Source organism: Balaenoptera acutorostrata, chromosome 3, assembly GCF_949987535.1.
Source record: "Balaenoptera acutorostrata chromosome 3, mBalAcu1.1, whole genome shotgun sequence".
NCBI classification, from domain to species: domain Eukaryota; kingdom Metazoa; phylum Chordata; class Mammalia; order Artiodactyla; family Balaenopteridae; genus Balaenoptera; species Balaenoptera acutorostrata.
Window position 1 is genome coordinate 75,854,001 of NC_080066.1, and position 24,044 is coordinate 75,878,044.

A 24,044-nucleotide genomic window follows, 5' to 3' on the forward strand; every position below is an offset into this window, starting at 1 on the left:
CAGGCAAGAGGAAATGGTGGATTGAGTATTGAGGCAGGGAAATCAGGCTACTACCACCTGAATATTTTCCACTCATCCAATTTGTATTTTTCCTTCATAGTGGAGTTCGGGATCAAAGTAACACTGATGCAATTCTTCACTACCCTTGGGTTTCATTAAGCACCTACTATGTGATGGGTGTGTTTCAGTGGAAGGGGGGAGAGCAGAATGATGCCTACAATGATGTGACTTATTAAAAGCTGTTAATTACCTGAATTTTATCATCCAGATGTTAACACCCCTCCAGTATATCTTTTATGGATGAGACTGTACATTTTATAGCAATAGTACCAGTGGGAATTGACAATTAGCAGCCATGCATTAACTAGATGCAGTGTGGCATATTTCATCCAGCTTAGATAGTCCTCGACCAAACAAGCCAAAGTTTTCTTTAGTAGAAATTGCCCTGCCAAGTGGTTTCTGGATCCTTCTCGGAGGAAACAGCAAAGGAGCTGAAAGCGACCTCTTTCAACCATACCAAAAATTGGCTATCCATGGCAATTCTAGACTCACAAATTGTGTTTTAGACACATCTATCAAACCAATACTGGAAACCCACTGGACGTCCCATCGCAAAGTAAGAAGTGCCACGTCCTCCGTCCTCCCATCCTCTGCCTTGCTTGGGGTGTAAGCCCAGGTCTAATTCCTTTTTAGTTTCTCCTCAGTCCTGGTCTGGGCTGGCAGGGAGCTACCTGCGATTCCCCAACGTGGATAACCGGATTTGTTTCTTCCCAGGTTGGCTGCGGATGGGGACAAGTTCTGCTCCCGGGAGTCTCAGAAGTAGGTACAGAATCATTGTCGCCAATCTTAATTTCCGTCCCTGGGCTAGGGGGGCACGTGAGGCTCTCCCCTCCTCCTCCACTCTTTTCCCCACCTCCCAAAATTGGCAGCCAGTCCGTGGCTCTCGGTCTGGGGTCTGGAGGGTGGGGAATGTGGGTGTGGGGACCGGCTGGAGAAGCTCTCGCTAGCGCTGCCTGTGGCCAGACCCGCCTCCCATCCCCTCTCCGGCGCACACACACGTCCACCCAGACACACTTCGCGCGCTCCCTTGCGCTCTCGCTCGCCCGCCCGCCCGCCCGCCGCCGCCTGCTCTCTCCTTCTTGCTCTCCCCGGTCTCCTTCTCCTTTTTTTTTTTTTTTTTGGTACCATAGAGTTGCTCCGAAAACAGAAGATAGAGGGAGTCTCGGAGCTCGCCATCTCCAGCGATCTCTACATTGGGAAAAAACATGGAGTCAGCTCCGGCAGCCCCCGACCCCGCCGCCTGCGAGCCGGGCAGCAGCGGCGCGGACGCGGCCGCCGGCTCCAGGGAGACCCCGCTGAACCAGGAATCCGCCCGCAAGAGCGAGCCGCCCGCCCCGGTGCGCAGACAGAGCTATTCCAGCACCAGCAGAGGTAGGAGGCTGCGAGAGGGGCTGAGGAGGGGGCGGCGGGAGCCCCGGCGCGGAGCTGGGGGCGGCCGGGAGCGGGCGCCCGGGGCGCGGGGTCGGGGGCCGCGGGCGAGCCTGCGCCGGCGCCCCGAGCTCGGAGCACCCCCTTCCCCTCCCCCCTCCGCCCCCCAGAAATGTTGCAAACTTTTGCAGCCCGTTCTCGGGTTGCGGGAGGAGAGGGGGGCGGGGGAGGCGGCAGGAGGCTTGACAGCCGGCGGGTTCACCCCCTGGCTTTGATTTTTCTGCAAAGAGAGGAGGAAAGCCGCGTTGCCGAAATTAAATACGCTCCCCAAAATACGGAGAACCGGAGAGTGGGGGCCCGGGAAAGAAACTTTTAAAGCGGCAGTGTCCTTTAAAAAGGAAAGGAAGGAAAAAAAAATTCTGTTTATGACCACCCTCTTCCCCCTTTACCTTTTCTCCTCTTGACAGTCTCGGCCCCGGCAGCCCGAGACGGGGTGGGTTTTCGGCCCCCAGCAGAGCTGAGGGGGGCGTTAGGAGTGAGTGACCAGGGCAGCCCCGGGGGTGGAGAGGGGGCGCTCCTGGACTTGGGAGGCGACGTGGGCACCTTCTCTGGAGCACGGCGGTGGGTTTGGGATTTGGAGATTGGGCTGGAGGAAGCAGGGTGCGGGCGCGCGAGGTGCTCGCCAAGTTGTCTGGAGGGCGCGGCGAGGGGAGATGCGCAAGTTTGCAGACCCGGGGTTCGCAGCCGGACGCCCAGCCTGGCGGGGGGCGTGTGCGCGTCAACTCGCCCGGGGCGGCGGTCCTGTGGGGCGCTCCACGCGCATTCGGAGTGAGCGTCTGCAAAAGCAAACAAGCAGAAAAAGAAAGATCGCCAAGGCACCCAAACTTATTTCTGACCTGGGAAATCCTTCCCTCTCCAAGCGTTTCTGCAAGAACCTGGGAATGGTCAGTGCGAGTTGAATGCTGGTTGAATAGTGCGATCGATGTTCCCCCCTCCCCGGGCGATATTTACACACTTCATTTTGTAGAATGTGTGTGCGTGTGTATGTGTTTGTTTGGGGGGGCTCCATTGCCGCCTCCTTGCTTTTTTTCTAGCTAAAGTGGAGTGTTGGGGAAAGCTCACTCTCTTCCTTCTTTCTTAAAGGTATCGGCACCTGATGTGGGGTTTTTTCTTGGGGATGGGGGATTATTTATTTGAATGTGCCTGGAGTTTGCAAAGAACAGGAGGAAGCTACGGCTTTAATTACTGTTGTTAATAATGTATAAATCATCCCTGTCACTCTAGAGGAAGCAGGCTAGCGCGAGCCGCCCAGGGCTGGGGGGCAGAGAGGATCTCCAGCCCTGGCTTGGACACTGGCCCAGCGGGCCCCCTCCTCTTGCCACTCGGCTTCTGGCGGCGATTGGGGAGGGCGGGAGAGGCGAGTGCGGGCCCCCGGGAGCCGCTCCCTTCTTCTCGATGTTAGAGTTGGAGGTAGGAATATGGCTGATCATGTGCTAGCTGTTTTACAGTATTCCCCCCCTACACACACACCTTAGCCACACCCCCTGTCCAGGCGCTTTCCCATTCACGGAATTCGAGTACAGTAAAAGCCATCAGGATGACACACGCGAAAAACATTTAATTAAAGGCGATTTCGAAAGAGTGAACACATTGAACTGCGGTTTGAGCGGGAGGGAGGGGGCAGCGAGGGTCGGGAGTACAGGGAGGGGGATCGGGGCTGGGGGCCGGGACCTGCAGCTAGCTCGGGGAGTTTGTGTGTGGCGAGCTTTTGGCTGCACAGAGTATATTTAGACCTGAGACGGTGGATTTGGAATGCGAGCGGGTTATGTAACAGGGTTAATCAGAAACACTGGAGAAAATCCCCTTCATGTGTTTCTGAGCCTTTTTTCTTTTTTGGAAGGGTGGGGGACATAGTATGTAGGAAGCCACAGTAATTTCTGGTTTGTGCTGCCACCCCCCTCCGTCTTAGGCATCCCCCTCCCTTGTGTTATTAGCATCTTCAGGTGTCATTCTTGCCAGAAGGTGTTCTTGCAAGAGATCGGGATGGCAGGCTGCAGAACCGACTAGCAAATCCGTAACTTGCTGTTCTTGCAAATTATATAACGATGGGGCTTTCAGTACCACCAGCCCCCTAGGCTCAGCAACAAGGGGAGAGGGACAGAGTAGGGGTAGGATGCATCTTGCACAGCTGACCTGCTGACCCACATCCCCTTGCCCCCTAGAGGGCCACCCCCCACTCTCTCTTCTTTGAACCAATCTCTTGTCCATCCTTCCAGAGATTTAATGGGGGGAGGGAGAGGAGGTAAGGCCCAAACACTCAACTCACATCCTGCACGCAGGCACTAGGTTATATAACAGTCTGAATGGAAAAAGGAAGGTCAGAGATGGAGGCATCCTTTAGCTAACACAGCAGTAGTAATAGCTTCCAGAAATTATGTGCATTTGCAGACTTTAACCTCAGATGTACTGTCTGCTCCTGAGGGGTACCAATCTTTGAACGTGAGAGCTAGGGAGAGAAAGAGAGAATGTGTAAGTATGCTTGGTAGATGAGAGTGATTTGAAAATGGGAAATGTTTGGGTTTTCAGATGATGTAATGGAGTTGGCAGAATATGCAAGTCGGCTCCCAGAGTGTAAGCAGCAAGAAAATTGGAGCTGGCATCCAGTATTAATGTTGCATAAATTACAATATCGGAAAGAAATTAACCTACACACTAGGTGATTACGCCTTTTTAATACTTAAAACATAAAGGCACACAACTCAAAAGGAAAAGCAAACATCATCACCTTAAAATTAGCATTTTCAGCCTCAAGGAGGGTTGAGTGGAGTCCTTGGCATTGGGTGAAGTGGGATGCTTTCTGATTCGGAAGACGCTTTCCAGAGAGGTAGCTGGGTTAGCTTCCAGGCAGCCAGTGTTTGCAGTCCACAGAGATTGTGGTCAGGATTCTCATGACATTGAGGCGACCTCATGAGACATTACTTAGGTAGACTTGAAGCTGTTGCTGGATTCTGAACTCCTGGGAATCTACCAGTGAATGGGCCATGCACCATGAGTGCCTGAGCTTCCAAAATGAAATGTGTGACTTTATAATCTGAAGGACGGCCTCCCCTTCTTCTGAAAACTGGGCAGGGAATGTTAGCAGTTTCAGTGGAACTGTTCCGTTTTCTGGGTGCTATTAATGATGGCTGGTGTCATTCAGTTCCATCTTTTCAGCCCAATGAAAGGGAAGAAAGAAAGGCAAGAGGCAACATGGGAAGTAAGAATGAAGCGGAAAAACTACAGCGAATATTTAATTTAACAAGGCTTTCAGGGACTTAAGGGAGCCATGAGCATTGTAACATAACTGTTGTTAAAAACCCTCTTTCAAGTAAGTCAGAAAGAGAAAAACAAATATCGTATATTAATGCATATATGTGGAATCTAGAAAAATGATACAGATGAACCGGTTTGCAAGGCGGAAATAGAGACACAGATGTAGAGAACAAACGTATGGACACCAAGGGGGGTGGGGGGGGGTGGGAGGAACTGGGAGATTGGGATTGACATGTATACACTAATATGTATAAAATAGATAACTAATAAGAACGTGCTGTATAATAAATAAATAAAATAAAATTTAAAAATTCAAAAAACACCCCCCAAAAAACCCTCTTTCAGAATCTCGTTATTCTACGCATGCCAGAGCTTACATATTCTACCTCCCTAAAGTTAACCTCACGGAGCTGTGTGCCACGCAGCTGGTCTGGAACACCAGTGCTGAAGGTGGAAGGCTTTTAGGCCAGGCTGACCTAAGGGAAAAATCGAAGCCACAAGATGGGATTAACACTGAAAAGCTCAGTTGGGTTGAGATCGAACCCCCTGGAAGCTCAGTTTAGATTGACTTAAAATCAGTTAAGAAGGCCTGTAGGTTATATGGAGCCCTGAGGACTTCTAGACCCACAGACATCTTTGCCTTTCAAAGTGCTTTGCCACCATTCCCCTCCTCCGTCTTGGCTGATTCACTTTCTGGTCTGCTTTCTTGCCTGGCAATTTCGAGCACTTTCTAGAGATTGATTCTTGCATCAGCTTTTCTTATGTGGACCTGGCTCTCCCCAGTGAACAAATGATGCCCCATAGTTTGAAGGAGCTACTGGCTGGGATAAAATTCTTTGCCGGAGGGATAGAATAATTATTTTCTAAACTAAGGGACTTTCATTTTCCAGTAAATTGCTCATAAAAACATTTATAATTATACCCTTTAAAAATGTAATAGAATAATTTTAGAAAATGCATTTGATGATGATTATGATAACCTTTTCTGTTGCTTCCTCCTTCTTTCTTAAAAAGAATTGAATTATATTAATCCAGAAGTCAAATCCTGAGTGGCTAAAAACATTTACAACAGACTCTTTTTTTTATGTTAGTCACCTGCTGGAATTTTCCAAAACCTACCGGTGTTAAGAGGAGCCCTTGGCTTTAGAAAATGTCTCTGTTTCCAAAACTGAAATCTGGAGCCTGCATGGACCAGACCCCTCACCAGGAGACCTTAAGCTTGTGTTTTCCAGGTAGCAGAGGTCCGGGGGGTACAAGCACGAACTGCTGGTTCCACATCAGACTCCTAAGTGGGATGTAGGGAGGTGTAGGAATGTTAATCGCAATAGTTGTTGCCTCCGGATGCAAATGTTCTGGGGTCTTTGGTGACAGCTGAATCACTTTTGGAAGCAAACTGATCCCTGTCCAAAGCTAACCTTTGGAATGTGAGTGACACAAGCCCAGGGGTTCTTCTCCATGGGCCATACTCTTGTCAGTTCTGAGTTAAGATTCACATTTTTCTCCCGATTCTCCCATTCTTGCCTTTAGGAAGTTGTGGTGTGATGTTGGAAGGGCAGACTGAGTTGGGTGTCACTAAGAATTCCGTTGGTGTGGTGTGGTCCCTAACAGCACGTGCCACTTTTTCTGAGGGTGTCCCCTCCCGCCCCTCGCATCTTCCTGGTCTCCTTGATGAATGGTGCTTCTAAGCTTACCTATGTATTTCTGTGTCTGTAGAAGCAAAATACTTAACTACATTTCAGGTGTCTGGGGAAAGAGTTGTAATGTGATTGCCCCACGCACAAAATTTTTTACAGAGAACGCCACTCTCCTCAAATGACGTATCCTGCTGCTTGCCCTCTTTGTCTTTCACGAGCTAGTGTGCTGGGACTCTGAGGTGGACATCATCCTTCCCCTCCTCAAGGAGATTCCTGACCCATTCATCCCAGACTAGTAATAGGTTCTTCCAGAGCAAGAAGAGTCTGCTTTTCTTTTTTTTTTTTAATTTTTTATAGCTACTTTATTTATTTATTTATTTATTTTTGGCTGTGTTGGGTCTTTGGTTCGTGCAAGGGCTTTCTCTGGTTACGGCAAGCGGGGGCCACTCTCATCGCGGTGCGGGGACCGCTCTTCATCGCGGTGCGCGGGCCTCTCACTATCGCAGCCCCTCCCGTTGCGGGGCACAGGCTCCAGATGCGCAGGCTCAGTAGTTGTGGCTCACGGGCCCAGCTGCTCCGTGGCATGTGGGATCTTCCCAGACCAGGGCTCGAACCCGTGTCCCCTGCATTAGCAGGCAGATTCTCAACCACTGCGCCACCAGGGAAGCCCCGAAGAGTCTGCTTTGAAAGGCCTTGAGGTGCCAGAGTGAGCACCAACCTAGAATGTGCAATACCTTTCTGAAAATGAAGACCGTCTTCCTCGCTGAGAATTTAAGAACAGCCTCCTATCTACTTCTTTCTCTGCCTCTCTGAGGTGTTCTCTCTTCCATCATTTAAAAAAAATTTTTTTTACGAGGGTGTTTTTTTTTTTGGTATCTCATTCAGAATGGAAAGTGTTGGTTTGAAATGAGCTGTTAAAATGTTCATCCATCTTATTAAGCTGTACATTAAGAAAAATACAATTGAGTATTGTGAATTAACACCTCCCCAAAACTCTACAGGTAGACAGTGTTGGAGCATTGATTAATATACAATAAACCATGATTTTTCTATAAGAGTACTACCAAGGTGTCACTGATGAATTAGTTTTTCTGGCTAACAGGAGATTGAGCAGAAATATTTTTTGTCTTTTCCTTACTGAATGTGTTTTTTTTTTTATTAATTTATTTTATTTTATTTTATTTATTTATTTATTTATTTATGGCTGTGTTGGGTCTTCGTTTCTGTGCGAGGGCTTTCTCTAATTGCGGCAAGTGGGGGCCACTCTTAATCGCCGTGCACGGGCCTCTCACTATCGCGGCCTCTCTTGTTGCAGAGCACAGGCTCCAGACACGCAGGCTCAGTAGCTGTGGCTCACGGGCCTAGTTGCTCCGCGGCATGTGGGATCTTCCCAGACCAGGACTCGAACCCATGTCCCCTGTATTGGCAGGCAGACTAACCACTGCGCCACCAGGGAAGCCCCTGAATGTGTTTTTAAAGTGTGCTGGTCCCCTTTCCTGCCCTGGAAAGAACATTGAGGATGTAATTGAATCTTTCTTGGAGGTTCAAGGATCTTAGGGTACCACAGGGTCACTGTTCTGAGGATGAATTCTGATTGTACGTTATACAACTGTAAATGGAGACAGTATCAGAAATTGGGCTAATCTGTCCTGATCCCTGCTTGGAAATTGTTTTCTGTTTTTGGTTAAATCTTCAATATCAGTATGTTTTGTTACTTGCCTCCTTTGTTCTCTGAGTTGCAAGTTGCAGAATAGAAATTCACATCAGTTAGTTGATTCTGATTAGTTGATATTTTTACTTTAGAGGAAAATTTCGACCTGAGTCTAGACCTTAATTCTTTCTCTAGTGGTGTAGAGGATGTAAAATCATCCTTAAGAATTTAGGAAGGCTATTGTATTTACAGATAAGTTGCGTGCTGTATTACCGTAGCATTATGTAACTTCTCCCCTGTGTAGTGGTAGATAGAAATGTCAGCTATTTTTGCCTCTCCTTTAGATGAGTTGAAGGGGTTTCATCAATCCTGAAAGTTAGGAAATTCTAGGGTTAGAAGGAAGACTTACAAGGATGTCAATAAAGAACAGTTAGATTTCTCCAGAGGAGACTCTCTCTCCAAGCTTAGGCCCTTGTTCGCTGGACCAGTGTGGAAAGCATCCCAGGTACTACAATCAGAGGCTGACTTTCTCAAGACCATCCTACCTGATTTAATGGTAGTCTGCGGTTATCTTACGATATCTTTTTTTTTTTTAACATCTTTATTGGAGTATAATTGCTTTACAATGGTGTGTTAGTTTCTGCTGTATAACAAAGTGAATCAGCTATACATATACATATATCCCCATATCTCCTCGCTCTTGCATCTCCCTCCCACCCTCCCTATCTCACCCCTCTAGGTGGTCACAAAGCACGGAGCTGATCTCCCTGTGCTATGCGGCTGCTTCCCACTAGCTATCTGTTTTACATTTGGTAGTGTATATATGTCCATGCCACTCTCTCCCTTCGTCCCAGCTTACCCTTCCCCCTCCCTGTGTCCTCAAGTCTATTCTCTACATCTGCGTCTTTATTCTTGTCCTGCCCCTAGGTTCTTCAGAACCATTTTTTTTTTAGACTCCATATATGTGTGTTAGCGTACGGTTATGTGTTTTTCTCTTTCTGACTTACTTCACTCTGTATGACAGACTCTAGGTCCATCCACCTCACTACAAATAACTCAACTGAGTTATCTTATGATATCTTTGATATCCTAGTGTTGGAAATTCAACTTGGGAGTCTTGGTGTTCTTTTGTGACAGCCTTATTATTATTATTATCATCATCATTATTTTACTTTTGGAGTAAAGACATAAAGGAGATTGTCTAAAGAAATCCTTAGAAGAGTGGAGTAGGGCATGATGAGGAATAAACGTACCATAGCCGGTGGGTTAGGCAGGCTCCATTTCGGCTCTGGCTTTTACATGCTAATGTGAAAAGGAATTACAGGTAACAATTCCCTTGTGATGGTGGAAGAACAATCTTTTTTTTCCTAACATGTTTATGGCCTCCACTGACACATCATTATTACAAACTGTCTTATCACATTACATGCTGTGGCACGTTGACAATGGCACGGCCCTGTGGTTTTCCAGTGATTGTCTTGTCCACAGAATGTGCCCTTCGTGGCCCTGTCTGCAGGACCCACCACAGTGGAGGGGACAGGTTTTCCCACACCCTGGAAGGTGCTGGAGGCCTCCAGGCTGTCCCAGGTAGTTTCTACACCCTTGCTGCTTTCCCTGGAGCTCAATCAGAGGCTGGAAACGGAGAGGAATAATCAAGGTGTAGAGGATTTACGGTCACCCAGCCTCCAATGATCTCTAACAGTGTGGTTGGGCATTTGAGTTTTGATCATGAACTATCGTAAAGTTTTTTGAAACAATTAGGAAGTTCCTACATCTGTGAACAGACCATAATAGATGAAACTCTTCCTGGGTACCAGGAAGGGTACCACTTGGTACAGGATTCTCACGCCTGTGAAGGAGACAGTGCACTGTTAAAAATACCTAGCTTACTTCGGGGGAGGATTTGGCTGAATACTGATGAAGTTTATGAAATATGAATGTTGTGAAGTTGCTGTACGTAAGTGGTAGGCGTGTGTGAAAGAAGTAAAAAGCAATAAAATGGTGTATAAATGACACTCTGAAACTTGATGGACTTGTATACGTGACAAGAATGGTGACGTTCGGGTCTGTGCCTAATGGGGGAGAGTCAACTGGCTTAAAATCTATATGTCAGACTCTCAATGTGGGACTAAAAATTACAGCATATAGAGTCATTTGACTTATTTTATAAGCGAAGACTGCTACCAAGGATAAACAGGCAGGTTGCAAAGAAGAGAGGTGAAACGGAATGGGGGGAAAACAGGAGGGACCAACACTTGAATTTATAATGAGGTATGGTAATCACTGTTTTAAATAATCCAGACTATTAACAGCTGTGCTGCTAGGTAGAGAATTCGTTATAGCCAAACAAAAGACATCACTATGAATTTTAGGTTGTGTGGGAGAAATCCTCTTGATCCCCAAAGCATAAAGGCATGTGCTGAGAAGCAGAGCTGCACACGTAATTTTTTCTGTCTTATCCTGATTAATTGACAGCCAACTGTATGCCTCTTTCCTGAAGGTGACTTTACAATCTCCAGACACAGACATTTCTCTCAGAAGTGGAGTGAAGGAAGGAGAGCCACATGCTAAAGTGTGTTTCATTGGGTGAAGTATTTGGGGGGAAAGATAAGAGTGGTGAAATAGGGGAAGGGGGTCGTGCATACAGAGATTAAGGATGCTGCCTGTGGGGGGCTGGGGAGTGGGGGCTGTGAGTGAAGGAAGGGAATCTCTAGAGGGAAGGAGATTTCCATGCAAAAGAGGATGAAATTAGCATTGACTCTGAAATGGCTGGGACTGTGCCTTTCTAATTTTAAATTATCTTTAACAAGGACGATGAACAGAGGAAAAGTTGACACTTTGAGAAGTTATGACAAACTTGTTGAGAATGCCAATTGACAAAGGCAGGTAAGGGAATATTTGGAGAAACAGAAGAAGAACAGGTCTGAAGGGCAGGCGGATCTGCTGCCTAGTGTGTTAAGGGAATTGGCGGGCGTGTTTATTGACTCTTCCAATTAGTTTTAAAGAAACCCGAAGAAATGGACAAAGACGGAGAAAAGACAACCCGATATGATTCTGCCCTTCCAGAAGCAAAGAGGCCTATATCATCCCATATGATCGACGCCAGTCATGGGGAAGAGTGATTGCTTAGAAGTTAATGGATTTTCAACAGACAAATCACAGAAGAAACGGGTACATTTTGCAATTCTCTTCAATAAACTGCATTGCTTTTCATTTTCACTGTACACTTATAAAGCCGGTGGATGGTAAAAAGGCCACGGTAACAATAGAGCATGTACTCCCAGGAACGTTTGTGTGCTAGGGATATTATATCTGGAAGTACAGAGCACCTGCTAGGGTGAACTGCCCATAACTCTCAATTGTGAAGGTAATGAAGCAGGGGGAAAGCAAAGGCAAATGAAATACTTTGATAATCAAAGACGATGCTTCTTCTAGTGATTGTATTAGTTGACTGATGATGAGAAGGATGAAATTGCTGGAGTTGTATTTTACCGTTTCTGGCACTGTGACCCACTTTGGATGAGCACATTGCTACAGAAAGTGCATGAAGCGTGGTGAGCTGCTGAACTTTCTCGAGGCCCCCCAGAAGAATCAGTAGGAGAACTGAATGTACCCTTGAAAGGGCTCTAGAAAATGCAAAAGCTCGCTCTCTCAACTTGAGCTTGGGGGTGTACATTAGATATGTAGGGCTCACTCATGAGGCTGCCATGGGTCATGTTTTATTAGACTAAAGCCTGTTAGAGCCAGAAGAGGCCTTAAGAACCATCTAGCCTACACCCCACCCCCCATTTGGACTGGTACCCACAGAGATCAGAATGTGCCTGAGGTCCCATTCCTAGTAGGTAGCAAGGCTGTGACCAGAACACAGGTCTTCTCCCTCCCTAACAATGTTCCTTCCACTTGTGTGCTATGTCAGGATGCTCAGAAGTTCCAGCAAGTTCTTGTCCACCAGGAGACGCGCCCCCGCCCCACCCTGAGGCTATTACGTTATGTACGAAGGTTAACCCAGCCTTAGGTGGTAGATATGTATGAAAGTAACTTCGTTTTGGCTGTGCATCAACAGTAGAACATTATCAGTATTACTATATTTTAATCCCACTGGGCATTTTTATTATTCATTAAAAATTAGGGGCTTCCCTGGTGGCGCAGTGGTTGAGAATCTGCCTGCCAATGCAGGGGACACGGGTTCGAGCCCTGGTCTGGGAAGATCCCACATGCCGCGGAGCAACTGGGCCCGTGAGCCACAGCTACTGAGCCTGCGTGTCTGGAGCCTGTGCTCCACAACAAGAGAGGCCGCGATAGTGAGAGGCCCGTGCACCGCGATGAAGAGTGGCCCCCGCTTGCCACAACTAGAGAAAGCCCTCGCACAGAAACGAAGACCCAACACAGCCATAAATAAAATAAATAAATTAATTAAAAAAAAAATTAGCCGGTGAGCTTGCGGCTCTGCCAGTAAAGCCATTCAAAAGAATAGTGAAAATTGTGCCTGTGTCTCCCGCTCTGACTTGGTAGAAAGTAAAATACAGGACATAGGGTGGGGCATCCAGTACTTGGAGCCCTTATGTTTGCTGGAGCTAGAGGCAGCCAGCTCTAGCTGTGCAGGGGGGGAGGGTTATCTCTCAGCAGCTGTCCTCTTTCATCAAGGCGGAGGGTTTAAGGCTCTGTCTTTTCTAGGGATGCTCCTGAGCAAGTCAGTGAATGGAATAGTATGTAGCCAGTAAAAATCATGTTGTAGTGGAAGATGCTTGGGCTCTACCACTTAGTGAAAAGTCATGGCTTTCATAGTAGTGTGCACGGAATGGGATCATTTTTATAAAAACTATAGTGTGTGTGTGTGCATGTGTATGTATATATTAACATGGGCCCACGTGTACCTAAATGATGAAATGATAAAGTGGTCAACTCTGGATGATGGGATTATCTATGAGTTTCTCTTTCTCTGTGCCCTTCTGTATTTTCTGAGTTTCCTGCATTATGCATGTATTATTTTTATAACTCGAAAAAATAAATCTTTTTTTTTTTTTTTCCGAAAGAGATTGTTTGTGTGTTGTGAAACTGAGGCCACTTTGAAGGAACTGATCTGAACTTAGTATGTTACACAGAATTTCTTGATGTTTCAGGATGGGCCAAGTTTACTGGCCCAAAGAGCAGTACCTTTGACAGTGATATTTAGCCAGGAAAACAAGGGTCATTCAGCTTGGATATGAAAACAAGTGTCCTAATATTGGAATTTCTTTTCCCTCTAGTGCAGTGTCTTTCAAGGGTTTATTATGAGAAAAACATAATATATTGTAAGCCAGTGTACACACACACAGTAAACTTTTCACATTAAGTATCCATTACCTGCAATGCACTGTTATTTTTGCTCTATTATTTAAAGACAAAATACAAGTCATGAGCCACCAAATTGGTTTCATGATCTATTTATGGGCTGCTCCTCGAAGTTGAAAACCACTGTCCTGGGCATGAGGTAGAAGCAGCCTTTCTGTGGGCTGTGGCCTGGAGGTGGGAGGAGAGGAGGGAGAGCAGGAGGGAAGGAGGGAGGGAGGGAGGGAGGGTTTCCACAGTAACTCATGTCGGACTCCAGGTGTTACTCATTATAGTTTCAAGGAAGAGTTGGGGGAGGGAGAATAAGGTAAATGCTTATTATTTGTAATCATTCGGTGTCTTTATGCCACTTATAGCACATGCTCATTAATATCCTGTTCCATTTAGACATGCATCTGCCTAGTTTGGCTTAGCATGTAAATTCCGGGATCCCCTTTGCTTGGAGCTGTCATCACTGTGTACAGGCACAAGGGTGGCATTGTTTCAGTCAACAAATATTTACTGAGCACCTTCTCTGTGCTGGGCACTGTGCTAGGCTCTGGGGATAAAGCAGCAGACAAGAGAAGTCAGATCCCTGACTTCCTGCATCCTACATTCTCATGGTGGCATCTCAGTGTAGCCCGTTGTCTGGGTCGCCTTTGACCAGACACTCCTGAGGGTTCTTCTCCACATGTGTCTTGAACTTAGCCTCTTTTTACCTCTATTCCTTGTATGGACCCTGCCCCTTCCCCTTCTCTTTTTCCCCATCCAATCTCCCATCTTATGTTCAGTCTCTTTGCTTCTTGAGATCCTACCATCGTTTTAGCTTCAGATAAGACTCATCCCGTCCTTCCTGCAGTTCTCAAGCCCCGTGTCTTTTACAGTGGTCAGTCACATGGGCCTTACTCATTCAATCAGCATGTGGCCTCTTCCTTCGCCAGGTTCCCTTACACTATCTTCTAGTGTTATTTCCTGGGCAGGAGCCTAGTCCCTGCAAGAAGACGAGCTCCGTGGTTTATTCTTTCACCCCTGCACAGCGCCTTGCAAAAAGTTGGTGCTCATTAACTGTGCAGATCGTCTCTCCCACGTTGCCCTGCAGAGCTGTTAGCTGTCTCAAAAGATTCAGCTCTGCACCTCCCAACTCTGCAAGTGCAGCTTCTAGTTGCTTCTACTTCCAACTGGGCCTTGGGTTTGGACCCAGCCACCCTTGTTTGTCCCACTTCTGTCTCTCTTGGATCCACCAATCCTCCGCTCCGTAGCAGGTTCAGGCCTGCTCCAGTCTTGAGCAACTCAGACCAAGGCTAGACGTGTTGGGAAACAGCATACGTGGCTGGTACAAGCCTGCTGGGAGTGAGGCCCAGGTGTGCCGTGTGCTAGCTGTGTGACCTTAGGTAAGTTCATTCACCACTCAGTCTGTTTCTTACGTCACCTGAAAACCGGGGATGTTTATGATGCCGGCTTCCCACGGTACTTGAGAAGCTCACCTGCGAGGATGCCTGTGCAGCAGCTGGCGGGATGCCCAGCACACATTCGGTGTCGCTCGAGCGTTGGTGGTGACGGCGGAGCACGCCCAGGAGCAGGGGGCCCTCTGGCCACTTCTCCCCTGTGGCCTCTTCAGGTCTGCAGCTCCCTTTGCTTCCAGCATTCCTCCCTGGTTCTGACTGGTTGCTCTGTGAAATAAGCAGGAGTCCTAGGGCATCTGAGTCTTTCCGTTTAACCACCAGTTCTCTTTCCTGAACTGGATCCTATCCCAGTCCCTCAGCTCCGCTGCCACAGGCTAGATCCTGCCAAGTGCAGGCGAATCACTTAAGTTCAACCCCATCAGCCCCTTGTTGGGCTTCCCTGAGGTTACACCCCACACCTTCAACTGAACCAGAGGAGGGCCTCATGTCTGCCGGCTCCCTTCCCCCGCCCTCACTATTCCTGTAGTACCGCTGGCTGCCCCCTCCAGCCATCTAGGCTGGGGGAGTGCCCTCCTTCCCACTCTGCTGGGTGCTCTCTCATGCCTCATTTCTCAGCAACCCATCTTTGCTTGCCCTCTCCCCCCCCTTAGTCACTTTCTCCTCCCTGCCAAAAAAAATCACAGTGGAGAAGCTTGTCTTCGAGGGTTCCATTCAACTTGCTCTACATTAATGCTCCACTATGGTGACCCACCGCTGAGTCTTTCACTTGTAATGTAATCTAATAATTTACATGCACTTTGCAAGCAATACTCTCAGAGACTCACAACCTGCTTGAAATCACTCTGCTGTTACAGTATTTGAGCTGATGAGAGAGCAGCACGAGAAAGAGTAGTTATTGGTACTACAATGGTATTGGGTAAATCTGGGTAAATAATGTTAGCACAAGGTGAGGGTGTGCCGATGGATTATAATATCCTTCCTTAGAGAATCATTTAAGCTTGCTAAGGGTCTTTGATTGATTTTTGGCTTGTAATTGGACCAGGCTCGGTCAACGTATTGTAGGGATAGAAGCATAGGAAGCTAGAGGAAGTGAGCTAGGCGTGGAATCCCATCTTCCTGGGATGCTGTGAAAATGTTTTCGTTTTGATATACTGTATGACTTTTACAGAATTAATTGGCACTGTGATTAGGTTGTTTTATTTCTTCACTCAAACATGTTGGAAGCCGAGCCTAATATGCAGTAGTAATGAAAATAGAGTAATGCTGTAATAATAGTGCCATTGTAAAGTGAATTACACCATTAAACATCTATTATGTCTAACTTGTATTGTGATGGTGTGAGTGATACACACACACGCAGACTTAGAGTAGCTGGTCTTTAAGAAACAGACTCTAGCTGAGAAGCCCCAATCCTATAATATTGAACAGTCAGTGAATGAAAATAAACCGTTGTTCAGTGAAAAAGTGAATTTTTATGTATTTAAATATAAATGTATATATGTATACACACATATATACAAGTACAAACACACACAGGCACACAAATATTGTACCAGTCAGGCAGATCAAGAAGAAGATATATGACTAGCATTAAAGTGCTTGCCTGTGTTGCCTTTTTAACAAATTGGCTGGCCCGCCTGGGGACAGGTATCAGTTACGGCAGGCCAAGTCAATAATAGTATCAAGGGTAGGGTTTGAAAACAAGGCTTCGTGTATTTGTTTCAACCTTTTCATCCTTATTATGTCTGGGCGCCTCTATTAATTGACATGTCTCAAGTTGGGAAAGAAGCATTAATGGCCCAGGAACTGTGGTCATTTTATTTTGTCATTTGTCTCCCAAGGAAGGACATTGGCCAAACAACTTCTACCACAGCAGAAAGAGAGAGGCGTATTTTTACGCCTTAAGTCATAAGCTAACCCTAGAGCAGAAACAGGATCTGAGAAGGCGGCATCAGGTGTGGCTGCTCCCAGTGGGGCACGTGAACTAAAAAGTCCCAGGATGCATTACACTTTGCTTTGGTTCCAGTGACTTTATCCCTGAACCTTCAGGAGAATTGGCATCAGTGGGATAGTTTGGCAGTAAATGTGCATGGATTTGCAGCCATTTCCGGGGAGGTCCTGAAGACTTACCTGGTTAATCTCCAGGCTGGATTGCCGCCTCCAAGACCTCCTCTCCATGTTTCCGTGCAGAGGCCATCTGGAAGGGATTTTGTTGGTCGTCTCCACCTCTCACCTGCCCTCACTCCAGGATCTTGCTTCTGCAGCATTGTCAGTCATTACCACCACCTGATAATCTGAAACCCCAGAAAGACCTCGTCCAAAGAGTTGAGATTTTATGTACTTTAGAATATATCTAATTTTCATATATATACAATGCTGGCTCCGATGACCAGAATATCAAAAGCAAATTTTCTTCATAAACAACTGTGCGCTTTCTGTATCTCAGGTCAACAGTGTTGATGTTTTAAACTCCGTGAGCATTTGAGGAAAGAGTACACAGCATCCATGCCTGGCATCTGGATTAAGAATATATTTAGTGGAGAAATTTTATTGCAAACCTCGATGAAAAAATATCAATATCACATTGTGCCCAATAAAACATTATAATGAAAATTACCATGGTGTTTGACAACATCCTGGTATTAATTGGTCTTGTCCATTATTATTTCTTAGTAGCAAACACACTCTGGTTTTATCACTCATTAGTTATAGTCTTTATTGAAGTCACATTTTGCTGCTTCAGCTCTGTTTATCTTCTTATTGGTCTCAGTTCCTGGAGGGCAGCGTTGTAGATTGTCTTGAGTTTTCTGTCCCACATCTCTGCCTCTTACTTTGTCCTTCAGTGAATGCCCTCAGGATGCCAGTGACGGTACAGTTTAGAATCAATATGTGAAAGATGAGCCAGCTGAGGGAAAACTGGGATGAGGCAAGAAAATCTAATATTCTTCGAAAGCTTCAGATGTTTAAAGGTGATGCAATATATTGCCTCCTTTCATTGATACATTAGGTATTAATTGAGCACTTACTATGTGCCACATCCCCTGTTGGTCAGTGGAGGTACAGAGTTAAATTAAGGGAAGAATTGATAGGCAGGAAAGACACATTAACTAGTAAATTTCAAAAAAAAAAATATGGAGCGTGCTATAATAGAGATATTTACAAAATGTATAGTGCACAGAAGAGGGAGGAAACATTTCACGAGGAGTCAGGGAAAGCTCACTGAGTGGGTATCTCTGCCTAATTTTTGGAAAATTGGGGAGTGGTTTGCTTAGAGGGCAAAAAGTGAGAGGGCATTCTGGGCCAGGGTTCATGAAGTGCAAGTTCATGGCACATTCAGGTAGGGTGAACGAGGTGGAGCCTGGCCTAAGCATAGACTATGTGGGCAGGACTAGGAGATGAAGCTGGAGAAAGAAGACAGGGGCCAGGCTAAGCATTTTGGACCTTTTCCTAGGGCAAAATTTTGAGCAAGTGAAAACTATCTGATTTCTTTTTGGCAAAGTACTTAAGCCTAAGTATGTTGAGGTTGGGGTGGAGGATTGACGGTGATAAGGAGCCAAGTTAGGAGATCTCTGGGGTGCTTCTGGAGAGCCTTACTGTAGGCTGGGACTGGAATGCTGTGAGGAGGTGGGCTCTGAGGGAGCATTTCCCAGGGGGCGGAATTGGAGGTGCATGGTAGAAGTTCTGACAGGAGTCAGTCCCAGAGTTGGGTGGAATTATTGGCTGGGACGGTTTGGGGTGTGACATGAAGAGGGGAGACGGCAGGGGTTCCATTTTGGATGGGCTGAGTTGGAGGTGCCGGGGAAGTATCTGGAAATGGAGGTCTGGCAGGGAGCGTGTGACGGTGTGGCACCTTTGGGATTAGGAAAACCAGTCTTTTAACCAGGGCCTGGAGCTCAGGAGGGACCGCCGGGCTGGAGATATTACGAAGTAGCATTTATGACAGGGGACTGGCAGGTGAAATTTTTACACAGGACATGTTCCTGGATTTTGAAGTGAAACCAGGAGAAAATAAGCCTAAGGTCCAGGTGGGTGTGGCTAAGAAAGTTAAGAGGATGGATTGGTGCAGTGACAGAGAAAAGTATCTCGGAAAACTGGCTTTGGACCTGGAAATCTTACATTTACTAGAGGCACACACACACACACACACACACAGAACAAACCAAGAATGTCTTTAAATTCAGAGTGAGGTTTTAATGCACTTTGCTGCTTCGGATTGCATTTGAGTTTTATCTGCTTGGATGGTGGTCTTGTTCCCAACATGTCTAATTGATGATTGTAGAGTTGTTGCCCTTTTTTAAAAAACTTTCTACACAGTCCAGCTTTGATTTATCCTGTCTATAAAGGGAATCTGCCTCACACTTGATAGAACCTCAGGGTTGGGAGAAGTGGAATGCATAGTAGCTGTGGAGAGCCACATTGCCCTGGGAGAAAGGCTTTGTGGGAGAGAAGGTTGAAAGAGGGTCTTGAGAAAGGGTGTGAGATCTTCAAAGGATGGGTCTAGCCATGGGAAACTAAAGGGAAAAAACTTTTTTTTTAAGTTGACCAGGAAGAGACAAAGAAATGCACAAGTGTTTGTTGGTGGGCTGGTGGTGATAATGTTGATAATGATTCTAGTGGGATCGCTATTCTGCATGTTTGCAGCACTTACTGTTTGCAAGGAGCTCTCCAGTATTCAGTAGCCTCTGGAGGCCCTGGAAGGAAGTTGATAATGTCGGAGGCCACAGAGCGACTAAAGAATAAAGAAGTGTTGTGTAATTAGGGAGACCTGTTGACTTGAAACAACTCCAGTGAGTGTGACAGGAGGGGCTTAGCCTGTTGGAAGGGCCCTCTCTTTGCCTTCTGACGTGGTGGCCGAGCTCCTATTGTTTTCAGTGGACCCTGACTAAACACTTCCCCCGCAGGTACGCCGCTAATATGTCACATGAATTATTTGTGTTATCTCCGTGCTGTGACTTAGAGGCCTCTCCCCACAGTGCGATACGCAGATTAACACGAAAGCCTGTTTTGTGTGGTATGGGGGAAACCAGGCACATATCAGGGAACAGTTTTGTGTGTGTTTGATCTGACAGTGGGGAGGCCTTGGGACGCCAGTGTCTTCTAAGACCCGAAAGCTGAGCTCCGGCTGGAGTTTTCTTCAAAGAGGTTTAAATTTTATCCGTTGGCACTTCTGAGAAGGGGAAGGAAGGTTTGGAGTGGGTGATTCTGTGATGATTCTTTTCTTGCTGCTGTTTTCTTCTCGGTCTTTTTAACTTTGCAGAAAGCCCTTCCAGTTGTACGGTCAGACCCTGTTCAGGACATTGGTGGCCAAACAGTCCCCTTTTGTTCAGTGAGCGTCCTATTTTTGTTGCTCTTGAAAGGTGCCCTTTAGGACAGCGGAGCCTTTCTTTGGGCTGTTTAGAATCAAGGCCTGAAGAAATCTAAACAGAAATCATTCTCAGCCCAGGCCAAATGTCTCCTTTGCTTAGCGAGGCTAAGCTAACCCACACAAGATGAAATCTAACCAGCTGGTTACCTGAGAACCACCTTGGGGAGTTCTCCAGCCTGACTTCTTGCTTTGGCCACCATCCCAAGAGCCAGGGAAAGCTGAGGGTCACGGCCTTTCTGTGCAGAGATGCAGGAAGAGAGTTCCGGCTCCTAGTGAAGAAGCATAGGTTGGGTTATGTTTTAAAGGGTCCAGTGTCGGCTTGCAGACGGTTGAGGCTCTATAAGGATCCTGAGAGGAAATAGCTCGGAGTAGATATTTATGATCATTAGCTTAGTTGTCTTAGAGTGGTGCAGTTTTTTCCCTTTATCGCTCAAGCTTTCAGTGAGTTCATTTTATTCCATTTACTTACTTTTTTTTTTTTCAAAGAAAGAAGTATCCATAGCTTTAGCCCACCTCACATATTTCTATTATTCCCAGTTCTGCCTTTTTCTTTCACAAATTAGGTAAACTAAGTCATTTGAGAAAATTAGGCCATGTATAGGATTTGATAGTTTAGAGGTTGTGCAGTTTGAGGTTGTTTTATTTGCTTCTGTTATAACAGGTATGAGGTTAGGCTCTGTGATTTGAAACAGAATCTTTATTCCTGCCCCAAAGATCCTCTGGTTTAGGGCTCACAGACCTCATTGCACAAGTACTGCCTTCAGTTTTGGAATTTTTCTTTCCACTTTAGGTATCGCATGGGTCAATCAAGTGGAATAGGGGAAGAGTTTTGGGCTTTGTTAGAGAAAGACTGGCTAGACAAGTTTGATCCCTCGGGGCAGTTTGGAACCTTCTTGAGCATGAGGTCATTGGTATATTTAAATTCTGAGCTTCCACTCGTACTGGTCAGTGAAGCTCTGTCCCTCCTCATTAACTATATATTTTCCTCTGTGTTTCCAGAGGAGGAGACACCTGCCTGTCTGGGGAACCCCAGCATCCTGGGAGTGTCCATCCAGCTGGCCCCTGTGTATACAGACAACTGAAAAGTGAAGCGGTTTGGAGATGGGCATTGTTTTAAAGCTCAAGTCATATATTTCAGAAAGTTAAGGACTGGTTCTGTGACAGGGAAGTTGAGCTAAATATGCAGTTCTATTTTAATTTTCACTTTATGCCAAGGCGAAAGCATTGGTAGATAGGCTATAAATGTATAAGTAAGTCACTGCAAGAATAGCCCCTTGCAAAATGCAGATTTAGGAAGGCTAAATATTTTCTCACATACTTTAATGCACATGTATAACTAACCTCTGATTGAGTTCCTGAGAAAGGGATGTTGTATAACCACTTAACCTTGTTCACTGTAATGAATTGTACAGCGGTCTGCACAACTGTAATGGAAGTATTTGGTTGTCTTAGCTTAGGCTGCAGTGACAAAATACCATAGACTGGGTGGCTTAAACCACGTTTATTTTCTCATGGTTCTGGAGCCTGGGAAGTTCAGACCCAGGTGCTGGCAGATTTGGTTCTTAACGAGGGCCCTCTTCCTGGCTTACAGATGGACGTCTTTTTACTGTATCCTCACATGATGGAGAGAAGTTCTGGTGTCTCTTCCTTTTCTTATAAGGGCACTATTCCCAATGGGGACCCCACCCTCATGACCTCATCTTAACCTGTTTACCTCCCAAAGATCTCACCTCCTAATATCATTACAGGGGGCAGCGGTTATGGCTTCAACATATGAATTTGGGAGGGGGCAGGGACACATACATATAGTCTATAATGTTGGTGGACACTTAACGCTTTCTAATAATTTTCAGGGTGGTCGATTTGTCTCCAAAAAGTTGATTAAAATTCTTAACTTGCTCATTTGTTTGTTTAAACAGAATCCGATTTTTCTGTGTATGTTTTATCGTAGGCATGGCTGTGTCTCATCATATTCCTGTACTGTTTGAAAGCTACAGTAGTAAAGCCCAAGGTAATTAAGGCTGTGGTATCATTGTTTTAAATTAGTGTGGGTGATATTTTTAATGTAATTCAACGACAAATTCCTTCCTATTCTGCATAATTGGATCACATGTTAATTTTGTGGCAAATAAAGATCTATTTTACATTTCTATTAGAAAGACAAGCCCCTGTGACTAGGTCTGAATTTGGATGTTTGCTGTTGGTGGTACTGAAGCAGTGAGCCTTTTAGAGTTGATTCAGCTTCTAAAAAAAACGCATCTGTGACTCTTTTGGGTAAGGAAAGAGTTTTCAATCTAAAGGTCATAAACAGGCATAGGTTTCACATAAAAACAAATATTGAGAAGACAAGAAAATGAAATATACAAGCACTAATGCAAGCAGAGAATAACTAATTCATAGGTTATCCAGTATGTTCTATATTCCCCAAAACGTTGACCTTTGACTCAAGCACATCTGTTTGTGAATGGTTATCTGTATGGTTAATGCCTTGGGAGTTTGCATGAAGCAAAATAATAAAGATAAGTTGTGAGTAGTGCACTAGACCAGTAATCAAGAGACCTGGGTTCTCATCCCAGCTTGACCATTAATCATGGAAGTGGCTTTGAGCAACTGGCTTTCACCACCACCACCTCCTCCCACCCTCCCCCAGCCCCCCAGCCCCACCTTCTTCAGGTGAGTCCCAGGTGTAGCTTATGGAGGCACTAAACTACAAGTTCTGCCAGCTCTAACGTTCTGTGACCTCGTGACTAAGACCCAAGTTTTAAATGCAACAATGAATATACATTCCTTATTTTTTTCTCCCTTTTTTAAAAAAAAGAGGCATAATTTACATATCATAAAATTCACCCTTCTGAATATACAAGTTAATGATTTTTAGTAAATTTATACAGTTGTATAACCACCACCACGATCCAGTTGTAGAACACCTTCTGTCACCCCCAAAGGATCCCTCATGCCCATTTGTTGTCACTACACCCTCCTATGGCCCAGTCTAAGAGTCATTCATCTACTTTCTGTCCCTGGAGATTTGCCTTTTCTGGATGTTTATTTAAATGTAATCATATAATATGTGGTCTTTTGTGTGTGACCTATTTTACTTAGTGTCATGGTTTTGGAGTTCATCTATGTTGTAGCAGGTATTGGTATCTGGGTCCTTTTTATTGCTGAATACTATTCCATTGTATGGACATACCGCATTTGCTTTATCCATTCATTAGTTGATAGTTTCCTTTTTCTTCCTTTTTTGTCCTGTGGGGCACTTATTCTCACTGTAGCCTACTCCATATGGGGAAAGAACAGATCTCTCTTAGAGAAATGCTAATTCTTTATCTCATATCTTCTTTAGTAGAAGAGGCCAGAATTTTGTGTTTTAAACCACTTAAAATCTTCCAAGTTAGTGGACTGAGCTGTCTGGGTCATTGAAAATGTGATCAAACAACCATGTAGTAACTATCAGTAAATGGGAAAACACTAGCTGTGGACCCTTCTCCATGATATGCAATTAATGTAAATGTGAGGTTTCCCCATAAATGAACTTGACTCAAAAGCTTGCCCAATGACAGCCTGCTTGTTGTTTTGCACATTGGGTGATGAAATACTTGGAAGCAAGTGTTAAGGATACTGGCCATTACTCTGACGTAATAATGTTACTTTTCAGCATTTTCCTCTGAAAGTCATCAGAATTATTATGAGCAACAACAAATCCAGAGAGGGAAATACTTGCAGAGAAATTCATGCTTCATTTTTCAGCTATGAATCACAAAGACCACTGAATATAATTGTGAAGAAAAGGTGGATAGAATGAGAGAAGCTTGAGTTAAGTATTCGGGCCGTTGATTTCTTGAAAGAGATGCCATAGGCTAGACTCTAGGGATTTCGATATTTGGTGTTCTTTTTGTGTTGTGAGTGAAAATGAGATGTGTAGGCCCATTTGGTAGGCTCTT

General features: G+C 45.5%; 1 protein-coding gene across 1 annotated transcript in view; it reads left to right on the plus strand.

Annotated features, from left to right (window-relative positions):
- Positions 1–1,265: 1,265 nt before the first annotated feature.
- Positions 1,266–24,044, plus strand: part of LOC130707556 (nuclear receptor ROR-alpha-like) — a 47,150-nt gene continuing 24,371 nt past the window's right edge. The window contains exons 1-2 of the mRNA XM_057542679.1: positions 1,266–1,431; positions 22,052–22,111. Coding sequence (XP_057398662.1) covers positions 1,266–1,431; positions 22,052–22,111 — 226 coding nt within the window. The remainder of the gene's footprint in view (positions 1,432–22,051; positions 22,112–24,044) is intronic.